The sequence below is a fragment of the Meleagris gallopavo genome, chromosome 2 (genome assembly GCF_905368555.1).
Source record: "Meleagris gallopavo chromosome 2, MGAL_WU_HG_1.1, whole genome shotgun sequence".
NCBI lineage: Eukaryota > Metazoa > Chordata > Aves > Galliformes > Phasianidae > Meleagris > Meleagris gallopavo.
The window spans coordinates 82,539,058-82,562,691 of NC_139405.1; the positions used below are offsets into that span (position 1 = coordinate 82,539,058).

General features: G+C 37.7%; 1 protein-coding gene across 5 annotated transcripts in view; it reads right to left on the reverse strand.

Moving 5' to 3' along the window:
- ADGRB3 (adhesion G protein-coupled receptor B3) overlaps window positions 1–23,634 on the reverse strand; it is a 458,877-nt gene that overhangs the window by 88,029 nt on the left and 347,214 nt on the right. For all 5 annotated transcript variants that reach the window (XM_085217833.1, XM_085217831.1, XM_085217832.1 and 2 more), the window contains 3 exons: window positions 7,601–7,727; window positions 5,773–5,876; window positions 2,967–3,069 (listed from right to left, as the gene is read on the reverse strand). In XM_085217833.1, the coding sequence (XP_085073959.1) occupies window positions 2,967–3,069; window positions 5,773–5,876; window positions 7,601–7,727 (334 nt within the window). The remainder of the gene's footprint in view (window positions 1–2,966; window positions 3,070–5,772; window positions 5,877–7,600; window positions 7,728–23,634) is intronic.

Here is a 23,634-nt window from a genome sequence, read left to right on the forward strand (position 1 = left end):
TTTATCCAGATTTACAAACATTCAATCTCAAAGGGAATATGCACACATTGTATGGGGCTGCTGAATCACGGCCTGAACCTTTGATTGATCACCTGAGGTGAGCAATGAGTCAGCCACGGGAGCACAGGTGAAGGCAATTCACCTGTGCTGCAGGAAGGGGGTGGAGCCTGGCTCCACCTCTCCTAGACCCATTTAAGAGCTGACTGCCAGTGGGGAAGGATCTCTCTGGAGATCTGCTCCGTCAGGAGTTCATCTCACAAGCCCAGGACAGGGTGAGTGACTTTCTCTCATTTCCTCTAATATAAATTATATTAGCCAAGCCCCTGGACAGACAGATGGATGGACGCGCGCACACACACACACCCCACCCACCATCTGTATATCCATTGATTAAACACACATATAGCACTTGGGACAGTTTAAACTCAAACAAATCCAAAGCAAAGGAAAAGCAGAGCATTCTTCAATTCTGTGAACATCAACAGCATCATATGGTTAACTACTTAGATGCCCAATAACAAGCAAATTGCAAGATTAAGAATGGAACAGAATAAATAAGCAGTCAATTACAGCATATCATATTTCTCAAATTCTCTGATACATTAAAATCACTGATCTCATCTTCTGACCATAAAATACCATCACAGTCTTTAACATAGAATAATAATTTTTAAAAGTTGACTTGAATATTACATTATTCTGGATAAAGTATTTTCCAAGATTTCACTCAAACCCTTCAAACAAACCCTAAAAACATAAATTATTTTGGCTTGTGGTAAATAACAAAATCCTAGAAACAAAATCTACAATGTTTTTCACCAGGAAACACAGATCTTTCTGAAGTTCTAATTTCCATATTTAATTTTCCAGCTCAGCAAAATGAAAACATATTTTTTCCTACAGATGTCAGTATTGTAACCTATATCTAAAAACTAAAAATCAAACACTGACTTCCGATGGTCATATACGAGCACTAAAAATAAAGATTCTAGAACTTGTACTGAAAAACATATCATGCCAAAACATATCCTTATTTGCAAACATAGTGAAGTCATACTCAGGTCTGATTGCTTTAATTTGACTAAGCCTTTGCTAAACACTAGCTTTAGCTGGTTGATGGTTTCACAGATTAGTCTCTTGGAGGTACAATAAATTCACAGGTCACTGGACCTGGTGAAAAAAAGACATTTGGTGTGTAACAAGGAATATCTTCAATATAAAAAATATATTCTTCCTTTGATCCATCAGAGGTACTCCCTGTCTAGAAGCTTCCTGGTGCTAAATGTATCAAGAGCAAGACATGGACTCAGAAAGAAGATAAGCTAATAAAAAGTGGTATTTTAGAGTCATTTTTTCAGTCTGTATATTCAAAAACCATGTGACGTGTTGGTTTTTCTGTCAATAATTTTCTCCGGACATCTCTATTCTTAGGATCAGCAGTTCCCAAAAAGAAGTCAACATAATCTCTTCACTTTTAGGATTTCAGCAAGCAGAAGCGAGGGAGATCAAAGAGATTAAGATTCATAAAAAGGATGTTCAGTTCAGTGTTCCCAGTGTAAAGCATTGGAGTAAAGGTGCCAACATACCTCAGGAACATGTTCTCAAATACAGTCATTCTAGCGCACTCAAATGCTAATTCCACGATGGCAATACAGCCTTGAAATTGATAATAACATACTATATATGACTGTGCATGTTAATGTGGAAATTCCACATGGGTTAAATCTTTCTCCTGTCTTCCACTGTTACTGGCATTCTGAAGTTATCTGCGGATGTCCAACTTTTTTCCACTGAACAAAGTCTTTGAGAGTCTCATGGTTTCCTTCTACAAAATAATATTTTTTTGCTTGCACCTCTACAAAATTTCAATTTTAATTAATTTTAATTTCAATTTAGAACATACTAATATCTTAATTTCAATAATTTTGTTAAGTTTTGTATTGGAAATGATAATTTTTGGTTTTGGATATGTTTTTCAAAGTACAGCAATGTAACTCCCATTGAGCTTATGATACTTCTGTCAGCTAAATTTCTAAGAGCTCATCTAAAATTAATAAATGGTTAATTGTAGATTAAATAAAAATTGTAATTACAACAGAATGATGAAGGTATTTCATTGGATTGAGAAAAATCAACACGAGCAGTGCATTATGCAGTATGAAATACTGGGTTAAAGAATTACTTCACAGGTTTTTGCTTACTGCAAACTTCAACACCACTCTATTACCTACAGACCTATCTGCCAGTTATGTTCTATTTTATATTCCAAGCTATCTACAGGTATCTACAGTTAATTTTAAACAGTCATTTGTTGTCACTGTCCAACATCAGTAGGCACTGAGTAGCTCCTCCAAACACTAACACAGCCCTGCTCTGCAGGAAAGAGGCAAATGATTTCTGTGTTCAGAAAGTCTGAGAACAGATTACTAATAAATCAGTAGTCTATCACTAAATAAGATATGCAGGGTTGTTACTTTCTTATAGCTACATCAGTCAGAAATCTATAGCTTGTTACGATGTCTGTGCACTTTTTCAAGAGTAGTACTCTAACTTCTAAGCAATTTCCACTTGCCTTTTGAGTACCAGTGTGTTAATAAAAAGACAAAAAAAAAAAAAAAATCAAAACCAAAACTGTAGCACAATCCTATTACAACTATTATAATGAATCCAAATTTGTGCTTTTGATGTTGAGTCTTTGAACTTTTTGCTTTGAAATTTAGTTAGAAAACATACAAGTCCACCACAGAGAGCACAGATTATCCAGAGGGACCAATACCAAAAGGGATTTTTGGAGGGGAAAAAATAACAATGAAACACAGTAAATATTTTCTCTTGTATGTTAGTAGCCTACCAAAAATGCAAACTCCTATGAGTGAAGGACTAAATAAATGCAATTATTTTAAGCAAAACACAAATAAAATAGAAGTATCAATACTTAAGTGCAAATGTAACAGAATCTATCATACCTTGTTATGTGTCTGAGTTTGTCCAACCAGGATAAGGATATTTGATGAGATTATAGACAGGCAGAAATTGATTAGAATTATTGACCTTTCAGATCTGATGTATCTGTTCAAATAAAAAACAAAAAAAAAAAAAAAAGAGAGGATACAACTTTTTTAAAAGGAAAGCCACTACTAAATCACACAAAGCTTTAATGCAATTCTTAGAAATGCTAGAGAGAGGAACTCTATGATGTATTCTCTTGCTCAGAGTATCAGTGAGCTATTACATTTCAGACATAGGAACTATGATATTTTCATACATATTCATCTTAGTTTCTTTGTATATTTTAAAAAAGTTTCTGTCAATGCTTCTTTTCACAATTATGACAACAGTTTTCCGACATCATGCTGATAATGATGAGCTTGGATACATTCATGTTTCTTTTCATGCTCCCTCCTTGTCCCTGGGAATACCCACAGCTTGCATCAACCAGTCTCAAAGCTAACTTCAGAAGCACAGGGTGATTTACATGAACAGAAGATCTGGTACACATGCATAACTAAGATGCAGATTAGTTGAAGATAATATAGCAATGCATATTGAAAGATATTATTGTTATAATGCTAACATTACTCTTGAAGTTACACCGCCTTTACAAAATAATTTGTATAGAGAAGTAATAATATTATAAGATCTTCACCTTCATAAAACCTAATACCAAAAATTGCTACTGCTTGTTTGGAAAGATTAAATTATAACAATGAGCAACAGACACTTTCTTGCCAACTTATTATACTCATTTTACAAGTACACTTAGGATGAAAAACTACAAATGCTCTTACCTACTTCCTCACAAGATGCAAATGTTCTCATTTTTCTGTGCACAGCTTTTTATATGTTTGAGTACAGAAATAGAATGATGATGGTTTCAACTGATGTACCTTACTGACCTGATATCAGAGTCACTAACAGAGTAGATGTTCATTGTTAAAGTAAGTGAAAGTTAAGGGTGCTCAGTTTATCTGAAGACCAAGCCACATGTTAATATATTTTATGATCTATACTGTAAATTTTCAATAAAATCCTCCCGATCTGTATGCCTGTAGATGATACTCTGAGGTCATAATAAAAGATGCTGCCCCCATAACAGATGTTGAGCAATGGATATATAATAGATCACAGTCCTTTCTGCTCAACTACAATTTAAGTAATACACCATTACTTTCTTTTTAGATAAGAGGAAAGAACAACCCTGATACTACAATTCACTTTTTTCTTCCTAAAAATAGAATAGTGCTGTTAAGGCTAGGTTTATGAATTTGAAAAAAATACAGAAAGTCTAGTGCCTTTGTCTACACAGTCAGTGTGCTGTTACTTTCCAACTTGTTAACTATTGATTCACCTGAGCTAGATTCCAACACTGAGTATCTGTGGCCTATAAAAGATCTTAGCAGTTGGGTAAATACAATGCAATGAGAAACTCAGAGAACTGACTTAAGCTAGGAAGAGTTTTAGTTTCTCTGTTAATGCATTAGTTTTAACTCTTCATTACAGAGGAAAGGATGATAAAAAAGGGAAGATATTCCAAATATAAATACATTGACATGGGGTCAAAATTTCAACTTTCTTCTCACCTGCAGATTTGTAATAGTAAACAATAGATTACATACACATCTCCGCTATCTTCTCTGTACATGTGGTTACTACATGCTTTCAAGACACTTGTTCAATGCAAATTTTAATGATGCAAATGACGGGCCACTCAGTAATCATAATATTTTCAAAATATCTCAGTGATAGAAGACCAAGATTTAGCAGAGTTTTCTTCAGCTGGAGGGATGCAGAACCCATGTTAGGTCCTTCACAATACATCACATTTTTTTCTCAGCTTGAAAGTTAGACAATGGAGAAGACCAGTTCCACTGAGCATGACAGTATTTCTTTCCAAGTGCTAAATATATCAGAGAGTGCAAAAATAACACTAAAATTCTTCAGAAATACCCTTTCAGAAATATTCTTAGCTTTGACAGACGGGAATTTAAAATTCTTATTATATCTTATGTGACTAGATATTCTACATTTATTATATATCTGTCTAATCTTGTGAATCTCTGAGGCTCCATAAGAGAGTGAAAGAAAAAAATGGTGTAGAATATCAAACTGCTTCTAGAAGCAAAACCGTACTTGTTGATTTTACATTTCTCTAAAAATTATCATTTTTTAAAAATTACCATTTTCTCCCTGTTCTTCTTTAGTTAAGAAGAATTTTTTCTTTTACTATGGAAAAAGTTAAATGAAAATCCATGTTCACTTTTTTAAAAAATATATACTTACTACTTTATATGACATTTCCTCTCACTTTCCACATTAACACATCATGTTCCTTTTCACAGATCTCAAAATTAATCACATCACATCACAAATTATTTTCTCCATGACTATCTATTGCGCATTTGAGACAACACTTTCATGTATTAAACTTAGAATAGAAAGTTTTTGGACAGTACCAGCACACTATTTGAGACTACTTCACTTTCTTATATAAATACACCACATAGAAGAACTAAGTAAAGTGTTCATTAGTGCTATGAATACCTCACCAAAAAAGCAATATCATTCACATTAAAGAGGAGAAAGATGAGTTGGCTGTACCGCTGCTAGTAGGCCAAGAGAGGAAAACTAATCAATCACATCAATAGACTTAGCAATGAAAAAATACATTATTTCCCCTAAATAATAAATGCTTAATCTAATGGTCTCTTTAAACTTTAAATCAACTAAATACAACTATATATTTACGTTCAACTTTGTTAATATGTTACATACCTCCATAGCGCCGCATAGACAACTGCTAGGGTGACCAAGGCCAAACATGAAAGACCACTGCCTACTATTAAGGTTACTGAGGGTGTACCAGATGATTCCATGATCTGTAGGTTACAACAGATAACCATGAAAAAAACCATTCTCCAGCAATTAAAACAACAAGTCAAAATACAAAAAAAAAGCAATGAAGTAAATATTATAAAATCAGAAAGTATCAGAGAGAAGTTCAGTAATGTTATATATGAAACAGAAATCAACTTAATTCCAATACTGATTCATACATAAATCTGAGATCTCTTTAATTATTGATACAACCCTCAGAGGCCTTTGAGATTTGAGCTTTAAAATAGCTTAGAATACCTGCGTAATATTTTGAGAAATAAAGAAAGTAGTAACATTACAATGTGATAAGAAACTATGACATGAACACAAATTTAAAATATTCTCCAGTAAATTAATTTTTAAAAATTGTCTTGAGAAACAATGTTTGGAAATGAGTATTAAATAAACAGGTTGGTTTTATAATAGTAGTATATTAAAGATTTTTCACTAATTTTTCCAAGAAATTGGTTCACGTTTATAGCAGAATTATCAAACTTTCTGAGTTTTAATAACTTTGACTTCAATCTACTGTTCTTGCACAGTTAATTTTCTTGGGCCTCTAATCATATAGAAAGAATGGCAAGATGCCTACACCAACAATATCATAAGTATTTCAAATTTAGAATTTTTAATTAGTTTGAAATCTGTTTATTAATAAAACAAAAAAAATAAATAAATGACCTTGAAAAAAAAAGCAGCTTTTCCTGCTATGAAGAAAGCTACTACTGTCAGATAGAAGGTAAGGTTTTCCCTCCCTGTGTAGGTGTTCATATTCTGTAATAGATATGGTCTTTGCTAATGAAAATGGAAAAAAAAATATACCTAAAAGTTTGAAAGGATTCAGTGCCTGATTTACAAAAATTCTGTTTAAAGCCTCAGGGAGGTATGGCAAAGATTTTATCAAGATATCTTTCATCACCCAAATGAGAGATAAGGCTGATACACTTTTAGGCCAAATCTCAGTCAGAAAGTAACATTTTATTTCAGACACTTTCTTCCAAGCTGATCTACTTTGTTATTAAAGAGTCTGATCATGTGTTTCCTAAACCAAGAAAATGAAATTAAGTCTTTACATGATAACTTCACAAATATTTGCTTTTTAGCTGTTTTTTTTTTTTTTTTACATTCAGTAATACTGTCTGCTGATATCCTTCATGTTCAATCTTTTACATGAAATCTTGTTTTTTTTTCTTAGATTGTATCAAAGACTACATTGAAAATCTCTACTGAAAATGTTCAATGCAGATATGCAATCTGTCTAACTACAGTATCTAGGATTTTCCTACTAAGAGCAATAATAAAGCCGCCGTATACATTCCCCTGGAAAGGCTTGCAATCTTTAAAAAGCTTGTTAAGTTGGTAATTGTTCAATACAAAAGTTTTCAACACATTTGCATCACAATTAGAGGGCTTTTTCTGAAAAAAAACAAAAACAACAAAAAAAGCCCAACAACCACATAGACTTTAAGAACATTTTACCAGGATATAGTTATATCACAGAATCTGGAATTTGTTTCTCTGAAACACTGTGTACACCAGGAGACTAACAACATTAGTCTACCTGAAATATTAAACAATTCCTCAATGCAACGCCTGAAATATACCTGAGAGGAAAGCTCGACCAGCCCCCCTCCCCCTTCCCGCTTGCCCCCCCCCCCTCTCCCCCCCCTCCCCGCACTATTCCTTTTGCATTAGAACGGGCTTCATTCCCCCCTTCGTTACTTACTATTTCTCTAGGTTGCTGAGCCAAAATGGCGAAGGTAGAGAGACGATCACATAAGCATTTCGTATGGGATGCATCGGTAAGCACAGTTTTACATCCCTGGGTGGACCAGGTTCCCAAAGAGTCGTTCCTGCAAAGGAGAGAGAGAGAGAAGGGGGAAAAAAAATGGGGATAATTACGCCTGACGGCCGATTCCGTGAGAAGACAATGCAGCTGAGCCGCGAGGAGTGCCGCGCAGCCCCGGACAGAGCGAGGCACTTCGCGTGGGGCAGGACCGGCCCCACGCCGGGCGCGGAGCGGGAGGCGCGGAGCTGTCCGAAGCCGTGGTGCTGACGGCCCGGCGCGTTGCGCTGCGCGGAGCCCCGCCAGCCGCGGCAGCAGCCGCCCCCTGCGCTGCCAGCCACCTCCGAGCCTCACCAGAGCACTGCGAAAAACTCATTGGGGGAAGAGGGGGAGGCTTTCTCTCTCACACTCTCTCCCCCCCCCCCCCTTTTTTTTTTTTTTTTTTTCCCCATACTAGCTCTTTTTCTGGCTCTTTTATTTAAAAAAAAAATATTAATAAAATGTGGTGGTCGTTACTTGTAGTCTCTTTTTGTTTTCTGTATGTGTATTTATTTTTCCTTGTGTGCGTGGATAGTTTAAAGGCAGATGGTTCTCAAACGCCTGTCTGGGTTATGCCAGTTGGACTGGGAGATGCCGGATCTGCTGTTCTGATGCTTATTTTTGCTGAGGATTTTTTTTTTTTTTTGGTTGTTTTTAGTGATCAGCCTTGGAAATTTCACCCTGGAAACGGCAGCATCAGATGCCTCCAACTCTTGCCTTAGCTCCAGCAGAGGGGTGGATTTCAGTACAGCAGCACACAACATCACCAAAGAGACACACGAGTTCGCCCTCCAGACATCACTCAGTCAACTCGCCTTTCCCAAGCTCCCTCCCTCTTCGTGATTTCTTTTTCTTGGGGTGGCAGCAACACACTAACCCCAAGTCAAAGAGATCATTTGCTGGCACTTTTCACCGACCTGCCCTAAAGAAAGCAAGATGATTAACACAGTCCCGAATTCAATTAGCCATTCAATATGCTAATGTGAGGTCTGAAACCCACCCCAGCAGAACAATAAAAATGGTATCAACCCACGTTTTCTTTGTGCGGGCAAGGGAAGGGAGAGGGAGAAGCAAAAAAATCATTCCTGCTTTTATTTCCTGAACTGCAATGGAAAGGGGAGGGAAATCATTTCTACAGGAAAAAGAGGTTTGTTTCAACTAAATCAAACCTATTATCTTTACATATGTTATGTTTAGAGAACATCAATTGGGTTTCTTTCTTCTTGTTTCCTCGTCTTCGTGTCCAGGGAGCAACTGCAGGACTCTGCTGCCAGCAGCAGCGTGTGCGCTGTCAATTCCTGTCAATATCACCTCAGGTCACTAAATGACTTGAAACCACAAAAATAATGGTGGAAGAAACAAAATTGGGAAACAATAATTTTCAATCACTGGGTTCACTCTTGTTTCACCTCTTGTGCCTCGACAACGCACCCTTATGAGTGGCTCTAAATACCAAGAGTCCTCATGCAAAAGCAATTTGTTATCCCAAGTCCACTCTCAGAATGCAGTTCATGCCAGTCCACTTCAACATTGTGCATCACTAGCTTTTGAACACACAACAGATGTAACCCTTACCTGTTATTGTCTTCAGAACAGTATCCTCTAATAAATAAACATAACTGAGTGAAACAATTGAGAGAAAATCACAAATTCTTCAAGCCACTGTCTATTAGCTTTCCTCCACAATAGTGCCTTTTGGAGAGTCACATGCTAAATCAATATCCACTTTGAAATATGTAGTTACACGTTGTATATTCTGAAGCACTATCTTCTGGATAAACTAACTAATTTATTTTATTAACTTTCCTTGCCTTTAACTTATCTTGTGATATAGTCAAGGCTAAATGAAATGCATTTATCTGTACTGATTAAATATTAAAGAACGATAGCTTAAGAGAAATTGGCATGTTTTTAAAACAAAAGGATGGTATCATTCATTCTGAGAACAAGATTTCATATATTGAATTCACCCTATGCTGGAAAACACAATGCATCCAGTTAGCACTAAATCCTTGCAGGTGGTGTCCAATGCAGAGACTTAGACAAGACCTAATTATAAAAGGTAGACAACCAAGAGATCAGTTTAATTTAAAACAAAACATCTGTTACAATTATAATTATATTTAAATTAGTATTAATCATGGGCAATCCAGCATGTTTAGAGGGACTCATTCAAGCCCTCTATTCAAGCCACTCATGCAAACGTAAAATTCCATTCACACATTAGCTGACCAGTTTGCTGTGGTACTATATCATCAGAAATTACAAATACACCTTGTATTCTGCAAAATCACTTGAACATTATTGAAAATTTGAATGGATTTTCCAAAAACACTGGAATGAAGAAAGTGGTCTAATTATACTTAACAATAAGATATTCAGTGACATGTCAGGAGCAGAGGCAGGCTAATATTGACATTTACTGCATTACAATCTTCATCTTCTTATGTTTTTCTTTTTCTTTTCTTTTCTTTTTTCTTTTTTTTTTTTCTTCCCAGCAACATTATAATTCAATAGGTAACAAATGAAAATTCGGTGATTAAATATGATTTAGCTCTACTTCTACCTAATGCAGTTGGAAAAAAAAAATCTCATTTATATATGTAGCCTGTTGAAAGGATGGTTGACAGAAGGTGAGCAGATTGTTACAAAGTCCATGAAGGAGATGGAATAATGAGCATGATCCAGTGGAAAAGTGTAACTGCAATTTGTTTCATGATGCTCATGCCTGACTATGTGTGATTATTTACTCAGAGATGCTGAATATTTTGACCTGCTGGCATAAAATCAGTATTTTGTTTTAGATATAAAGTAAATAAGGAATGAAATTCAGATGAAATTTGAATGACAATAGATTTTAAAAAGTTATAGTATATTCATAACTCTCAATGCTACACTTTTTAATCAAGTATTTATCCATGATCATCTGTCCCTCTTGTAAAACAGCTTTCCTGGGCTTGTCAGAATCAAATCCGTATTTAGAAAATTCATTCCTTTCTGGCGTGACTTTCTTTGAATATATGTGTAGTGTTTAGGGTTATATGAATATGCAAACGGGCACCTATTACTCCTTTGGATCTTTCTTCTTATACAGAAAGTTATAAAGGAGTGACAGGTACTATTAACACACGTTCTATTTATATAAAGGAAAATTATCAAATTGAAAATAGGTAGCAAATATAGATGTAGATTCATGGCCATTATTGGCAATTTTGTACTGTTCCACAGAGCTACGGATGATTTAATCAATCTGGCAGAATTCCCATGATATAAGCAGAGGAATTCCCAAGAAGCAGATTCACCATTGCAGATCCTATGTCATTCTACAGTTTAGGCAGATGTAATAGTAGGGAAAAAAGGGAAACAAAAAAAACATCAAAGTATGTAAACCAGCTTCACAGGACCATGGCTAACATGGCATAATCTCTCCCCTCCTTCTCCCTCCCCTCCCAAAAAAAAACCCCTCCAAAATTTCTATATAAGAATGTCCTTCTCAGAGAAGTCAGAGAAGTTAGAGAAATGCCAGTGTCTTTTCAAAACTTTGTCAGAGTTTAATGTAAACTTAGTAGTTCTGATTAGGAACTGGGTAAATACCATGCAATAAAAATAATGGCCAAATGATGTACAGAAAAAACATTTTAATTGAATGTGATACAGTAGAAGTAATGTCATTTTTACTGCTTAATACTGTGTTATGCAATACTGCATGGCATATATGATTCTCACTACTGTAAACAATGTTATGACTGTCTCAGATATTGAAAGGGAAATGCAGTTTATAGGATATGAGCATTTTTTTAGAATAAAAGACCCAAATACTTCACAGCCATATCTGTCAATCTGACAAAGACTGTTGATCAGCCCACATTTAATATGCTAGCAGCCATGCTTCCATTATTCTGCAGTATTTTTCTTAGTCTTATGTCATGTTTTTTTTTCTTATTATTCATATATTTTGTTAAAATTAGTAATATATATGCCTTACTAATTACATTGTTCTGTCTATTTTAATATAGTTGTGATTGAAAATCAACTATGGCACGGGTGTCAAAACCATTTAGTAAAGGGTTTAACCACATAATATACACCATCTACCTCAAGGAGTTTCTTGGGTTTTTCATCATCACGAAGAGTTTACATTCATGCTATATATAGATGGTGTTAGCTTTCTTTAGTAATTTACTTGATGATTTATATATGTTTAAAGTGGGATATTAAATCTGTCATACCATTAGATTACATTAATTGAGAGGTTAAGATTGGAGGCAGCCTGGGCTGTAGTGACTGTGCCTTGGTGGAGTTTGTGATCTTGAAGAATGCAGGCCTGCCAAAAAGCAGAGCTAGGACCCTGTGCTTCAGGACAGCGAACTTCTGGCTGCTCAAGGAATTGCTGAGTGGGATCCCCTAGGAAACTGTCCTTAAGGGCATGGGCTGCAAGCTGATAGCTCTTTAAGGACACTCTTTTGAGAGCAACGGCTTTCCGTCCTCGAGCAGAAGTTGAGCAGAGGAGGCAGACAACCATCATGGCAGTGCAAGGACCTGCAGCTTAAACTGAGAGAAAAGAGAGAAATGTACAGAAAGTGGAAGCAGGGTTGCGTATCTTGGGAGGAATACAGGGCTGTTGTTCATGTGAGTAGAGATAGGATTAAGAAAGCCAAAGCGCAGATGGAGTTGAACTTGGCAAGGGATGTGAAAGATAACAAGAAGGGGTTCTACAGGTACATAGGTAGGAGGAGACAGGCCAAGGAGAGTGTTCCCCCTCTGATGACAAGTAATGGGGAGCAGGCTTCCTCAGACATAGAAAAAGCTGAGCTACTCAATGAGTGCTTTGCCTCAGTCTTCATGGGTCAGGGTTCCTGTGTCTGCCAGGACCATGAGCCTCTAGGTGAGGGTGTGTGGAGTGGTTTCTGTCCTACTGTAATGGTGGAACAAGTCCAAATCCTGCTTATGAAATTGAACATGTATAAGTCCATGGAGCTGGATTATATCCATCCTAGGGTTCTGAAAGAGATGGCTGATGTGTTTGCTGAGCCACCCTCCATCATATCTGAAAAATCACAACTGTCTGGTGAAGTCCCCGGTGACTGGAAAAAGGGAAACATTACTCCTATTTTTATGAAAGGGAGAAGGGAAGACCTGGGGAACTACAGGTGAGCTCCCAGTGAGCCTCACCTCTGTGCCTGGAAAGATCATGGAGCAGATCCTCCTAGAAGCTATGTTAAGGCACATATGAGACAAAGAGGTGATTTGAGACAGCTAGCACGGCTTCACCAAGGGCAGATCTTGCCTGCCCAATCTGGTGGTCTTCTATGATGGATGGACGGCTTCAGTGGATGGGGGAAGGGTGATGGATGTCATCTACCTGGACTTCTGCCTTTGACATGGTCCCTCACCACATCCTTCTCTCTAAATTGGAGAGGAAAAAATTTGAAGAATGGACTCTTCAATGGATTAGGAATTGTTTGGCTGGACGCAGTCAAAGGATTGCGATCAATGGTTCTGTGTCAGGGTGGAGGCTGGTCACAAGTGGTGTCCCTCAGGGGTCAGTCTTGGGTGCTCTTCAACATCTTCATCAACGACATAGACAATGGCATAGAGTACACCCTCAGGAAGTTTGTGGATGACACCAAGCTGAGCGGTGTAGTCAGTACATTGGAAGGAAGGAAAGCCATCCAGAAGGACCTGGACAGGCTGGAGAAGTGGGCCCACGAAAACCTAATGAGGTGCTGCACTTGGGTCAGGGCAATCCCAGGTATTTATACAAACTCAGGGAAGACCTTCTTGAGAGCAGCCCTGCAGAGAAGGACTTGGGGGTCCTGGTGGATGAGAAGCTGGACATGAGCCAGCAGTGTGTGCTTGCAGCCCTGAAGGCTAACTGTGTTCTGGGCTGCATTAAAAAGGAGTGGCCAGCAGGGACAGGGAGGTGATTGTCCCCCCTCTACTCAGCTCTTGTAAGGCCCCATCTGAAGTTCTACGTCCAGGCCTGGGGCCCCCAGTACAGGAAGGATGTGGACCTCTTGGAGCAGGTCCAGAGGAAGGCCACTATGATCAGAGGGCTGGATCACTCTCCTGTGATGAAAGGTTGAGGGAAGTGGGCTTGTTTAGCTTGGAGAAGAGCAGGTTCCGGGAAGACCTCTTTGTGGCCGTCCAGTACTTGAAGGGAGCATATAAACAGGAAGGGGAACGGCTGTTTAGGAGGGTGGATTGTGATAGGACAAGGGGGAATGGTTTTAAACTGAGACAGGGGAAGTTTAGGTTAGATATTAGGATGAAGTTTTTCACATAGAGGGTGGTGACACACTGGAACAGGTTGCCCAAGGAGGTTGTGGATGCCCCATCCCTGGAGGCATTCAAGGCCAGGCTGGATGTTGCTCTGGGCAGCCTGGTCTAGTGGCTGGTGACCCTGCACATAGCAGGAGGATTGAAGCTAGATGATCATTGTGGTCCTTCTCAACCCAGGCCATTCTATGATTCTATGATTCTATGATTCTACTTAAATAACAGAATAGAAAGCAGACTACATGAACATTAGGAAATTATAACATCAGCTCTCCTGAGGTAACCTTAATTCTCCCAACTTCTTCAGTGTATGCATTGTCGTACATTTTTTTTTTTCTATTCAAATTGTTGCTGTTTTCCCTTTAGGAAGAGACTTTGGTATTCCAGCTCTATTACAATTGATGAATAGACAAATATGACAAACAATTATGAGAAGAAAGGGGAAAATGTAGATGATATTTTTTTTCACCTGATAAATGACAGACAATACACTTATGGCCCTTCTGAAAAGAGATTATTTACACCATTGTGCTTGTTCAGATGTGCAAGATGGTATATTAGTAAAGATAAAGTCCTTTCAACACCTGTTTACTTCTTTACACTTAAAATGTCAGGGAAGCTATAGGAAAGTCGAATTGCAGGACTCTCTTTTCAAGTTGTGCATGTCCATATGTCTGAGGCATAACCTAATGCTTAGTATACATAATTTCTGCTGTGGTTTATCTTATTCCTGCAGTAGTATACGGCAACATGTGGTTTATCTCCACAGTTTTTCCTAATTAATAGACAAACAAACCAACCCAAACACACTACCAACAACAAAAAAGATGAATGCAAACCTTTTGCATAATAATGTAACACATAAGAACTGTAGTTTACCAAATTATTGTTTACCCTGAAGTTGTTACTGTAATTAACAATATGTCTTGGTTTTTTTTTACCCTATACAAGTTAGAAAAAATAATGCATGAAAGAATGGAAATGAAAAATAATAGAATGTACTAAAATAACTGTTTTATGACTACATGTCTAAAATATGACAAACGTCCCCAAAATTCTCTCTGAATTTGCAAGATATCAAAAGAAAAAGCCAGGTGATGGATATTTTGCAGTTGAATTTCCAACCAAAACTCTATAGGGATTTCAATTACCAAAAGAACAAGGGTACTTTTCCAAGTAAGGCATGGAATTATTTATTTTTTCACAACAACATCTCTGCAATTGTAGGTGTGCTTTTTTTCTTTTTTTTTCTTTTTTCTTTTTTTCCAAAGGAAGTGGAAATTCTTGGAAATTTTATTTTCATTTTTATTTTTATATATATATATATAAAAGCTATCTGATGATGATGATGATGATGATGATGATGATTATTGTTATTGTAAAATGAACACGCATCTGGGCTGGAAATCAAGTTTTAGTCTAGTGTGACTTAAGTTAGATGAGATACTAAACCATAAAAAATATGTTTTACAAGATAGCAATTGTAGATATTACATGGATTGTTACATTAACTTTCTAATGATCTCCAACACATAGTAAGATATAAGGGAAGAACAAAAATTCCTTTGGTTGTCAGTTCAACTACTAAGCCAATGATTCATCCAAAGGAAAGATATGGAAGTGAGTATTAATGCTTGGATCAATATTTTATTTTTCTTTATACGCTTTCTGTCCATGCAGTTTAGGGCATAATCTAGAGAACAGTGAGCATAAGCTGTACTGTGATCAATACTCTCCTTGACATTAGCATACTATAAGTGTTTCAAAGTGTAAAAGGAAAGGAAATTCTAAAGGAATATTGTGATGAAAATAGTATGAAATATACACTAGGAGTTTCCTGCCTCCTACTGCATAGTTCTCTATAACTGGTATTCTGGACTACTACTATGATGCGGATTTACAGCACCTATTCACATTTTTATAAGATACTGGACAAATTTCAGCCATTCTACACTATTTTTGTGTGTTTTGTAGTTGTCATTGTTTTTATTTGTTTGTTTGTTTCTAGGAGTATCATCAATGCTAATTTGAGCAAAAGCATTCTCCCTCTTTTCCCAAGATTGAAGAGAAAATCTGATGAGATGAGTGCATAGTACATCCAAAAAACTGAGGGAAATGAATTTCTATCCATAGCTTCATCTCTGACGCTGTAGATGCCCTCTCAGATAAAGCACAGAAGTAAATACTGGGCATTCCTACTGTGTACATGCTACCAAAGCATGTCCTTATCTGCTAAGGATTTATGTAAAATATGACTTCTTTACGAGTGGACTCACAGGGTGAATAGAACAGATGAGAAAATTTCCTTCCACAATATTGCATTTCCTATAAACTACAGGAAGCAATGTGTCTTATTTCCATAAAAGCTATAAGAATTGAAGCATACTTATCAACGCTACTACAAATTTCATAGTAAATTGCTGTCTCCTTTCCTTTTTGTTGATGTTCCATTTACTTAGTGTCAATTGTTAGTCTGATTTTGTCTTTCATCTGAATACAATTTTGCTAAGTTCATTTATTATACCAGGGAGATACAGTGCATGACCAAGACAAGAAGAATCATGTTACATTATGAAAGCATGTACTGCTTAACTCAGAGTATATTTAGAGATAAGTCTCTTCATTTAAGTTGTAGTATGACAGATTTTGTTACTCGGGGCGAAAAAATCATGTAGACACTTGTTACGTTACAATACATATTCTCAAAGTTTTCAGGATTGAGTGTAAAACCATTCTGGATATGAAGAAAATCTCTCAATTTTGACCATGTTAAATTTATAAGATAATATTATCAGGTATTTAGTAGCAAATATATATACACATATAGAGTTCAACAAATTATTTATTAGCTTTCATTTTCCCCCAAATAGGAAAGTCATTCATATTCATACGTTCAGATTATATAAATATTAGTGTAGATTTATGGTGATGTAAGGAAACATTGCTACCTGTAATTTTTCAATGATGAACCTGTGAGATCTTTCACACTGTACTATTACTCACAGGTACTTCAAGCAAAAAGGTACATTGTGATCTGCATATTGCCAAGGGCTTGAAAACATTAGGGGCTGAGAAGTTTCTCCTAAAAATTAAGAATGTCAAATCCTAGATCAGGGTAGTAGCTAACTTTAATGTTTCTTAAAAATGAAAAGATTAGTTATAAAGTACAGATGTATAATTATTTCAAGTTTCTAGGGCAGGTATGACCAGCAGGGAGAGAAAAAAATTTGAATAGTAATGGCAGGGAAGTAGCATAGGCTCATCTTCCATCACTGTTACTATTACAGTATCCTATGTTATTCTAGATTGGATGATGTGATAAAACTTAAAGCAGAACTTGTTTTCTCTGCACTGAGAGCAGTGACTTTCCATCTATGGTCACTGGAATTGTAAGGCTGCATCTGTATCAGCTCATCGTTCATAAGTCATTGGGGCCAGATGGTACCCACACAGAGTGATGTAGGAATTAATGGATGTTATAGTTCCATATCTCTTAGCAATTTAGCAATGGCTGTGGGAGTCTGGGGAGATCTCTGCTGACTGAAACTAACCAATATTAAAATGCATTTTAGAAATGGTGTTTCCAATATGCATGAATTTGAGCCACTATACTGATCATATCTATATAGTGGCTTTTCAGTATCCGAAGGGGTCCTGCAGGAAAGCTGAGGAGGGACTTTTTACAAAGGCACATAGCAACAGGATGAGGGGAAATGGCTTTAAATGGGAAAAGGGTAGATTTAGACTAGATATTACAAAGAAAATCTGTATTGTGGGGGTGGTGAGTCACTGGAACAGGTTGTCCAGAGAGGCTGTGGATGCCCCCACCCTGAAAGCATTCAGGGCCAGGCTGGATGCGGTTTTGAGCAACCTGGTCTAATGGGAGGTGTCCCTGACTACAGCAGAGGGTTGGAACCCAAACCATTTTATGATTCTATGGATATTATATCTACCTACAAAAAAGGCATGAGAGAAGATCCAGGAAACTACAGACCTATCTGTAACTTTTCCAGTCCCTGGAAAAGTTATGGAGAAAATTTTCCTTGGGGATTATTGAAAGGCACTTAAAAAACCAAAGCTATTATCAGGCATAGTCATTGTGGTTTCATCACAGGAAAGTCTTGACTTAGTAATTTAATCTCCTTCTACAATAAAATCACCTGCTTAGTGGATGAAGGGAAGGCAGAGGAAGTAATCATTCTGGATTTCAGTAAGGCCTTTGATATTGTTCCTTACAGCATCTTTGTGGACAAATTGTTCAACAGTGAGATAAACAAGTACACATTATACTGGGCGATGAACTGGCTAAATGCTAGAACTCAAAGGGTTATAGTAAATGTAGCTACATCTGGCTGGTGGAAGGTCAGTAGCATAGTTCCCAAGGACTTAATTCTAAGTCCTGTTCAACATTTTTATCAATGATTTGGATGCAGAAACTGAATATATCATAGAATCATAGAATCCTTGGAGTTGGAAGGGACCCTGAAAGGCCATGAGGTTCAACTCCCTGCAATGAACAGGAACACCACAGCTAGATCAGGTTGCTCAGGGCCTGATCCAGCCCTGCCTTGAAAGTCTCCAGGGACAGGGCATCCACTACCTCTCTGGGCAATCTGTTCCAGTGCCTCACCACCCTCACTGTAAAATACTTCTTCCTTATATCTAATGTAAATCTACCCTCTTCGAGCTTGAAACCATTTCCCTTTGTTCTATCATCACAGACCCTGCTAAAGAGTCTGTCTCCTTCTTTCCTGTAGCTCCTCTTTAGATACTAAAAGGCCCTTATCAGGTCAACTCAGAGACTTCACCAGGCTGAACAGCCCCAGCTCTCTCAGCCTGACCTCGTAGGAGAGGTGTTCCATCCCTGGGATAATTTTTGTGGACCTTTTCTGGACACTCTCCAACAGGTCCATGTTTCTGCTGTGCTGAGGGCTCCACATCTGGATGCAGTACTCCAGGTAGGTCTCACTGCACAGAGCAGAGGGGCAGGATCCCCTCCCTTGCCCTGCTGACCACGCTTCTTCATCCATCCCACTTGTTGTCTAGGACTTTTTGCAGCTATGGGAGCATGGTGGAACCACCCCTAGAGCTTCCAAGTGTGCAAGTACATTGCCACTAATTGGTGCAGGAAGCTGGGGGAATTTCAGGAAGTGTTGCTCCTGCGGATGCACAGCAAGTTTGTTAATGATACGAAACTAGGAGGTGCTGCTGATTCTCTGGAGAGATAAGAGGCCTTGCAGAGGGCTCTTGATACTCTGGAACATTGCATTAGTAACAGCATGGAGTTCAATAAAAGCAAATGCTGCGTGCTGAATCTGGGACGGATCATACCTCACCAAACTGGTGTCTGTCTATGATGGAGTGACAGAATTGGTGGACAAAGGGAGGGCAACTGATATCATCTAATAGGGCCTTTGACATGGTCCCACACCACATCCTTATCTCTAAATCAAAAGAGGGGCAGCCCACAGTGAGAGGGAGATAATCTACTCTGCCCTTGTAAGGCCCCATCCGGAGTACTGGATCCAAGCCTGGGGTCCCCTGCACAAGAAATGCAGAGCTGTTGGAGTGAGTCCACAGGAAGACCAAAAAGATGACCAGAGGACTGGAACACTGCTCCTATGAAGCAGGGTTGAGAGAGTTGAAGTTGATTAGCTTCGTGAGGAGAACGCTTTGAGGAGACTTTACTGTGGTCTCCCAGTACTTGAAGGGAGTTTATGAACAGGAGGGAGGCTAACTTTTTACATGAGTAGACAGTGATAGGACAAAGGGAATGGATTTAAACTGGAAGAGGGAATATGTTAGTGGAAAGCTTTTTATGCAGAGAGTGATGAGGCACTGGAACAGTTAGCTCAGATAACCTGGGATTTCCTATCCCTGGAAGCATTAAAGGCAAGGCTGGAAGGGGTCACAGGAAGCCTGATACAGTATATTTCAATCCTGTCCCTGACAAAGTGGATGGAACTAGATGATCTCTACAGTCACTTCCAACCCAAGCAACTGGATTTGATTCTGTCCTGTCCTGTCCTATCCTATGCTCTTGTCTACTCTCCTCAGACAATGTTTTGAAACCATAATATAGGAATAAAATTAAGCCACATAAAGAGAATATCAGAAGAGACACGTTAAGTGGTCAGATATTGGAATGATGCTCATTGTGGTGATGCAGAAAAGAGCTTTTGGAGCTAGGTATGTACATGCTACTTTTCAAAATCTTAAAGAGCAATTTCACTTCAAAATGCCCTGCAGAGTCTCTGTTTTACATTGCAATTCAGTGGTTTCAGTTTCCTTCTCTGCCAGAGGATTTTGAATAGATGTTTTGCAGCAGATGGCCTCACCACCAGACTACTGTGTATTCTGGTCTGGGAGTACCCTGACTCCTGTTGAGGCAGGTGCTCAATGAACAGAACTATGCACAGGGCTCAGAGGTCAACCAAAGCATGGACTTAGTGGCTGTACTTCAGGAAAGCAGAGTTTGGAATCTACATTCAAGTTCCTGCTGCACTTCATCTTAATTATTCAGGAGTCTGAACATTAAAACAACAGGGTTACAAGCTCCCTGATGATCCTCAGGTACTATACGTTACTTTGTATTTTAAATGCACTTTGAAAAAATACTAAATTCAAGCCAAGAACATAGTTTAAAATGTTATCGAATAGACAAGGAAAAAAAATAAAATGGACAATTTGCTCTATTGTCATCGAGATGTCAGCAGCATGTTTGCTTCTTAATCCAGATGACACTCTGCAACATTTTCTAAACATTTTCTAAACATTCAGTTTATAAAGAGTTCTGTTTTCCATATATGTTCAGACCCAGGTTATGTCCTTTGCCTTGTGTATGGCGCTTGGCTTTTACAAACACTTACTTGTTTTGTAAGTCCTCCCCAGGAGTTTCAACAGATCTAATCTATTTTTCCTTAAATGAATTGATTTATTTTTTATTTGGGAGATAATCTCACCATTCCTCTTAATGAAAATAAGCACTTTTTTTTTTTTTTTTTCCCTTGGAGAAGCCTCTTTGTTAGATCAGATGTTATCTTGTGTACCTGACTGGCCAATTAACAACTCTTGTTTCAATAAGAGTAATGCTTATCTCCTTATTGTGTCCCTGGTGAGTCAGCATGCACCCTGAATGAACTTTCATCACATCTTTTATTGGTTATCAGTCTGAACATTAAAAATACACTTGATACAAATATCTCAGTAGGAGAAATGCATATAGCTTGCTGTTGGCTCTTAACTGGGATCAAACACATACTAATTAGCCAATTTTAAGTGACAAAGAATTCATAGTGATGATGCTCAATATCTTCAGCAGGATAGCTTTTCTTCATTGAAAACCTCAACTTTGGCCCTGTAAAATTGTAATCTTCTCTTCATATAGTCAATGTTTAGCTTTAATGTGAAAGAGTAGGAATAATGATTAACAAAGGGAGTATGAGAAGCTTCCTTATTTCAAAATGCCCTACAGCTTGGAGATTAGGTCATTCCTCCTGAAAGGTTCCCAATCTTGCAAGCAGAGATGCAACCTGAGTTAAGTCTCTTCTAACTTGTGTGAATAATTGAACAAAAGAACTACAGTGTAGGTTTTGGTTTGTTTGTTCATTTATTTGTTTCATTTGGTTTCTGTTTGATGTAACACTCAAGTTACTACTAAGTCAAGGCCACTGTGAAGAACAACAGAGAGATGACTTGTTTATGTAATCTAATGAAAGGTAATGCTAAGTCTCTTCAAAGCACACTTGAATGAAGACTTGGTGAACAAACACTTTAACATAAGAGTCATAAAATCCTCTGGGTTTAGAATTCTGCTGATTTATATGGTGAATGGAAAGGAGGTCTGATAAAGCCCATTAAGGACTGAGGTACCCGGAGTGGAAGATAAATATCTCACATAACATCCGAGGCTTTACTAAAATGGTAATGCAACAAATTGTTGCAAGAAGTTTGATTGTTGTGACTTTGTACATGCCTAGGTGACAGTAAATGTAACATAAAATATCTAAACAGGTATATCTTTCCTACAGTGTTTTTTAAAAATATGATTAAAAAGCATTGTTAAAGTTGATAGATGTAGGTTTGCATTACATCTCTGTAAATCACAGGGTTAATTCCTATGACAATATAAAGAGTCATGCATCTTTTTTTAAAAACTATTTTTATTTATTTATTTATTTATTCATTCATTCATTAAGATGTGGGATAACTACTGTGATTACAGAGTAAGTTCAAGCACCAAATTAGAAAATTGAGGTTTTGTTTTTAAAAGAAAGAGAAGATTTAACAATCATCTCTTCAGTGTATCCTGAATTTTGTGAACTGGACTTAGCCCAGTTACTGTTGCCTGTCAATAAATCTTATTACCTTAAGATGTAATAATATGGCTTCCGGATTCAAAACAGTTTGAGTGCAGGTACTTTGCAATGCCTTTGCGTGAGCTATTGCTCATCTAAATGCTCCTGAGTTGATGTGTTCAATGAAAAACTGTCCGCTACTGGTAAATTACACCAAAACTTCTGCACTCTCAGAAAACACATATGTACAGTGGCTTGCCTCTAGAATTTCCTACACCAATTCATGTAATTTCTAAGAGAATAAAATGCGATTAGTAAACAGAAAATAGTGTCAACTGACACACTTTTTAGCACACTTTTACACTCTATTTACTGGTAGTGTTGCCTAAAATAAAGTCAGCTGATACTGGTAATCTCTGAAGATAACGTTTAAACTGTTGTTTGTTGGGTTTTTTTTGTGTGTGTATGTTTGCTTTTGTTTGTTTGCTTTTGGTTTTGATGATTGTTATGTTGCTTTTCATAGGATTTACTAGCAGAGAAGCCAGAAGGAAGTGTGCATCACACAGCAACACAGCTCATGATATCAGATGCTTAAGTCCTCCATAGCACTCAGAAGTGCTGAAAAAAGAATGAGTGTCTGCACCATGCCATGTATAAACACTGAAAATTATTTATCAGGGATTATGTTAAGTAGTATAATGCTACGTGTTGCAGAGGAGGTCACTGTGGTGTGTAGTATACCTGGTACATCTACACTGAAAAAGACAAAAACATTTGTAACAAACATACCGAGCGCTGGAGAACACCGTTTGTGACTGGCAGCCAAATGGATTTAACTCCATTCACCACAACTCTTGGGCCCGGCCATCCAGCCAGTGTTTCACGCAGTGGAGCGTACACCCATCCAAACAGTGGCCAGCCAGCTTCTCCATAAGGATGTTGTGGGGAACAGTGTCAAAGGCTTTACTGAAGACCAGGTAAACGAGATCGACAGCCTTACCTTCACCCACTAAGCAGGTCACCTTGTCATAGAATGAAATGAGGTTTGCCAAACAGGATCTACCATTTGTAAACCCATGCTGACTGGGCCTGATCCTCTAGTTGACCTTCAACTGGTTGCTCCCAAGATTACCCGTTCCATAACCTTCCCTGGCACTGACACTTTATGCTCTGAAAAAGCAGGGGATTTTATAATGACTTTTTCTTCTATGTGCTGCTGAATATGATGCACTCTTTAGCCTTCGGGTATGATAGAAAAGGACTGGAGAGGTGTCCCAAAATTAATATTGTTAATATAATAATATTCAGCTATCATTACATATCACCTTTCAGCTTAAAGCCTTAAAACAGAGATGGACT